This window comes from Musa acuminata, chromosome BXJ3-1 (assembly GCF_036884655.1).
Source record: "Musa acuminata AAA Group cultivar baxijiao chromosome BXJ3-1, Cavendish_Baxijiao_AAA, whole genome shotgun sequence".
In the NCBI taxonomy this organism is placed as follows: domain Eukaryota; kingdom Viridiplantae; phylum Streptophyta; class Magnoliopsida; order Zingiberales; family Musaceae; genus Musa; species Musa acuminata.
In genome coordinates, this window is record NC_088349.1 from 32,930,756 (window position 1) to 32,936,385 (window position 5,630).

The window sequence follows — 5,630 nt, forward strand, 5'->3', positions numbered from 1 at the left end:
AAAATCTTATCTTATAAATTTTTATATCTAATGTATTATACTAGTTCTACCTATCAACGATGGGGGGATTCCAAGCCTCATCCAAATAGTAAGATTCAAGGAGTAAATCTCGTTTTTATTATTTATCTTTATAAAAAATAAAAAAATTTCTCGAGAAAATAAGTGAAGATATTATCACCGCTGAGAAATATGTCCTAAGGTAAAATAATAATAATAATAATAATACACTTGGTACAAAAGAAACTAAGATTTAATTAATATTATGGACTCAATTTTCTTTTGCTTTAACTGAGGTCACCCCCAATTATTGATATGTTTTGACCACTTTGTCTCGTTTGCCTGAATCCCCCTTGCTAACCTCTGTTGACGCAGTCGCTTCCTTCGTGCAAGCTGCCGTAGATATTTGAGGGACGAGAGGTGGAATTTCTTCCGAAAGGGGCTTCAATCCCACACGCAGTTCTCTTCCTCCGTTCTGATGCTAAAGAAACCTATTCTTTAGTCTCACAATTCTACCACGGACTCTCTCTTTCTCCGTTTTGACCTCTTTTCCTCTTGGTTCCTCTTAGATCTCCTTCACTCTTCCCGCATTGGTCTGTGTTTCCTCATCTATCCGATCCATTCTCTTCTAAGGCCCTCTGCTAAAAAAAGATGCTGAAGTGTGTGTCATGCTGAATGTTTTCAACCGATTCACTTTTTCTCTAATTGTTTCCGTTTAATTCTGCCCAAAGTTTGGATATTTCCTTCAACTTTAGGCGATTTCACGTGTAAAAAGTCTCTCCTTTTGAGCAATTTGTTTGATCTCAAACGAGATGGGTGGTTTGCTCAGCAAGAGGCCCAGCATGCGCCCGGCTCGCCGTGTTAGCGGCGGCGGAAGCGGCTGTGGCAGCAGTATCGGGGGCGGCCACCAGGTAAACGGCACCGATGGTAGCAGTACCAGTGGGGACACCGGCACCGGTCAGAGTGGTATTCAGTACACGGCGGAGCTGACGTCCTACGAGGCGGCGTGCCGCCTTGACCCGGAGCTTCGGTCCTTCGATGCCACTCTCCAGCAGCGCACGAGCCACGCCATCTCCACTCTCGCCCTTGGTGTCGAGCTCCGCTGCCTCTCCTTCGACACTCTTAGGGAGGTGACCGGCTGCCTTCTCGAGACGAACAAAGAAGTGGTGAATGCTATCCTGGAGTGCAGGAAGGATATCTGGAAGAGTCCCGAACTCCTCAGCCTCGTCGACGACTACTTTGAGTGCAGCATCCAAACCCTCGACTACTGTACTGAACTCGAGAAATGCCTCAAGAAAGCTCGCGATAGCCATTTGATCATCCAATTTGCTATCCAACGCTTTGAGGAGGAGGACAAGGAGAAGAATGAGGTGGTGACCGAAGAAGATGGCAAGACGAGGTATACAATGACTTTAGAGAAATTGAGACATTTTAAGGCTGCTGGTAGTCCATTCACCGAAGAGTTTGCTCGGGTGTTGAAATCTGTTTATGAGCATCAGAAGTTGATGCTTAAGAAACTGCTATTAAGAAAGAAGAAGCTTGACGACAAGATGAAATCCATCAACACATGGAGGAGAGTGTCAAATATAACTTTTGTGGCTGCTCTCGTGGCTGTCATCATATGCTCTGTTGTTGCAGCTTCTATAGCGGCACCTCCTGTTGCTGCTGCCTTGGCTGCTGCCACTGCAATTCCCATTGGTTCAATGGGAAAGTGGGTCAACTCACTGTTAAAGAACTGCCAGAATGCTTTTGGAAGAGAGACGGAGCTTCTTACCTCGATGCAATTTGGGACCTTCATTGCTCTAAAAGATTTGGATACCATAAGGGTGCTTGTTGATAAGTTGGAAATTCATTTCAATTCCCTGCTTGAAAATGCAGATTTTGCCTTTAGGGATGAGGAGGCAGTGAAGTTTGCAATCGAGGAGATTAAGAAGAATCTGGAAGTGTTTATGAAGAACATTGAGGACTTGGGAGTGCAAGTTGATCGGTGCAGCAGGGATACCAGTAAAGCAAGGATGGTGGTAGTACGGACGATCATAAAGCACCCAGGGGAGTAGAAAAGGTTGTCTGGTAAGACATAATAACTGCTTTGAATCTTCTTCAGTCATTTCTCTGGCCAGTTTAATTACTTGTAACAGCTCTATATCTTCCTTAATTGTTACATCGACAGCAATAACATGCAAGTACTCTCTCCAGTGTCAAGATTTTTCTAATTTACTTCATTGGCATCAGCATGAGTATAAACTTCAGATGACAATATACTTGAATAATTGGATATATAAGCATCAGCTTTTATGCACAATGTAGTTGTGAAAGGCATTATCGCAATTGCATAGGCATCTGTTGTATCGTAATTTATAATTCAATAATTGATGATCCTTTGCCTTCTATTTATAGGAGACCCCAAGGAAACTTTTGTTATTCACATCCAAGGTCCTCTCTTTGGTAAATTATATATCTAAACCAATGACTGACATGAACCAGAACAAGGTATCTAACTCAGATGAAATTTGATAATCTCAGTATCTAAAACTTCTGAGATATAGAAACATAGGTCCATGGAAATATGTTTGTCTAATCAGCAGTCCCTTTACCCAATTATTCTTCGTATATGACTAAAATCCTTGATGTTCAAGAAGAATTTAATTAAAATAGCATATATAATATGGACCTTTATTCAGTATGATATTCCTACATATCTACAACTGTATCCATGATCATGACAATACTCAATAGTGGGACCTAAAACAGTATTGTTTTACGATTGCAATTATCTGTTATTATAGATATCTGGCTCTAGACAAATAGAATGGTAATAGATTCTACAATGAAGGTGAAAAAGAATTCTTCTATCATTATTTGCTACATGTACACCAATGAGATTCCTCAAGTTCACTCTAAATTGCATTTTTGTTTCATGCAATGGGGTTTTAAGTGCAATCATGTCATTGATATATCTGACTTTCGTGTTAAAAGGTGTAATGCTCTCTTTCAACTCCTCATTTAGAAAGCACCTATTTTGATAAAACTGTTGTTTCAAGACCTAGTTGGATCAAATTTGTTTGGTCATGATCTGCTGCTAGAGAAACCATACAATTTGGGTGATACTAAAACTTGCCTTTGAAAAAATTTGTTGCAATTAATTAAAATCGTGAATTGTGTGATACTTGAAACACCTGGTTGGCTACTTCTCATGGGTCAAATAGTTTGAAATCGACCAGAATAATTTGTTTTTTGGATTCCAGATATATTTTTCCACCTTATTTATCGTTACTGCCAATTTGCAGTCCGCCCTTCACTGACAGTAATGTATCTATCTATCATGAATCAAATTGTGGTTGTACTGTTGTTGACCCATGGCCTGGACATATAAAGAGGTCATATTCAGGTCGGGTTTCGGGACAAATGAAACTTACCTGCACAAGTCTTTTAATCTACCAGACTTTGCTTTGCTCTTAATTCTCTTGAATTTTTTTGTTTAATATGACACATTTTCAGTCGTTCCTGTTAGGATTGAAGTTTGCAGAAATAATAATAAAATAATTGATGTTTCTTTTCTGGATTATAATGGTGGGAAAAAGTCCATGTTGCCAGCCTATGGCTTCGCAAGGCATGAAGGTGGACACCAATCTATCTATGTTAGTTTGCTATTCTCTGGTATAACTGGTAATAAACTTCTAACCCATGTAATCTTGATTTTGTAGTGTAGTAAACTGTAATGCTTGATGGGATGGTAAAATAAACAAGTAGATGTATTTGTACTGATCTCTCATTGTCACTGTACTGGCATGGGAAGGCTTTGGTTCATGCCGTCTGTGATGGTGCATACATTATTATTACTACTTCACTGTGTGAATCAGACGTTAACAATTCATTATTGATAATAATAACTGGTGGTGGTTCAATTGACATAAGCAGGGTTTGTTATCCAAAGAATTTGTAAAGAATACATGTATGTACTGAAATGTGCATTCATTATTCTATAAAACATCATAATATAAGCATACATATATATGTAGAAGTTATACATTAATAAATATAAAATATCATGGTTCAAAAATCCAGTTATTGGACCATCCCAGTCCCTAGCCAAATTGGTACAGGACCGGTATGTACCAGCATAATAACACATGTAAGCCTTGTAAGCCAGGTACCAGCAAAACAACACATGTAAGCCAGTATATCAGTCGGCACCGACAAGGGTGGAGGAGGAGAGGAGTCCTAACAGGAGGATGAAAAAGGAGTGCTGGATAGCGAGCAGCTGGCTGCAGTGACTTGCGGCAGCGGTGGCGACAAGCAGGCAATGGAAGCAAACAGTGCATGGCAGCAAAGGGGAGAGAGTGAGAGCATAATTTGCAGTACAGAGAATAAATGAGAATGATATATATATATATATATATATATATATATATATATATATATATATATATATATATATATATATATATATATATATATATATATATAATCAAAAGACAATGCTCCAACTGTCAAGTTCAAAACAAAAAAAAAACAAACCGAATAGTGCGAAAAGTCTTGGATCACATGCTGGTTCAGCCACCTCCCACGACATACTAGTTCAGATGAAATTTAAATCCTATAAAGCATATATAAAATGCAAGGAAGATATTCTCTGTTGTAATATGGGAAAACCTCACGAAATTCTTGACGGAAATGTGCCTTAGTGGGAGATACAAGTCAACACAGAAAAGTGTAGTTTAGTGTCACAAATGGTAGCCGTGACTAAAAGCTGTTTAAAATAGAACAATTTTTTGTTATACATTGATATATAGACACAGTTTTAGTTTGTCCAATGAAAGTTATAAAAGGAGATATTCTAGATCAAGCTGGTTGCCCCAAGTTCAGCCTTGCAATAATTTCATTACCATAGCCACAAACTTGCTTGCAACCTAATGATTTTAACCGGAGTTGGAGACCCAAAAATCTATGTCCATTATAGTGTAAAACATGCACAAAGCTAAACAATGACAAACATGAGAAAAAACTAAAAGAAGATACCAAGGACTAATATCTCAACCATACTAGTAAGTATGGACGAAGTCTTACTGGTCTGATGGTTGACCAACAAGTGGACTTGGTAACTTCATCCGCTTCGATCCAAAATTGAGCTTATTGCCTGGTAAACTTTTCTTATTGGGTTACTTGACAGTAAGCTGACTGGGAGAGTTGCGCCACTTGGTACTGATTCCCTGTTTTGATTTGTTCTGATTTGTCTTTCTTCTTCTTCTTTTTCTCTTCCTCCTTATCCACTTAGTCGTATTGAATCTAACAACTAACTTCGATTAGAAAAAGTAAAATGATTAAAACAAGAAAAATCAATCAAATATTAAACCAAAATTAAAAATCGGACATCGGGCCGGAGAATCAGATATTGCATTAAAATCAAGTATTGTGAGAGTCAACATGTTGAAGGATTAGGCAATATGCCGAAGGTTCGAACGATGTATCAGAAATTTACTGGGAGTTCGGATGAACCAACGACATGTCGGACAACCTAGTTTTCTTTTCTTATAATTGTTTAGGTCTTAATTATCGTAGTTAGGTCATAAATTAAGTTAGTTTTGGGTGAAACCCTATTAACTCAATTAGGAGTCCATTGAGCCTAATCTAAG

At 38.4% G+C, this 5,630-nt stretch overlaps 1 protein-coding gene across 1 annotated transcript; it reads left to right on the plus strand.

Moving 5' to 3' along the window:
• The first annotated feature begins 330 nt into the window (after positions 1-330).
• Positions 331-4,295, plus strand: LOC135628153 (UPF0496 protein 1-like). The gene is made up of 2 exons (XM_065134643.1): positions 331-2,067; positions 4,148-4,295. Exon 1 carries the CDS (start codon positions 810-812, stop codon positions 2,052-2,054), a length of 1,245 nt encoding a protein of 414 aa, XP_064990715.1. The 5' UTR covers positions 331-809; the 3' UTR covers positions 2,055-2,067; positions 4,148-4,295.
• Positions 4,296-5,630: the final 1,335 nt, after the last annotated feature.

What these genes read in the sequence shown, in the direction of transcription:
- LOC135628153 (XM_065134643.1), top strand. Translation starts at nt 810, where the DNA reads ATGGGTGGTTTGCTCAGCAAGAGGCCCAGCATGCGCCCGGCTCGCCGT.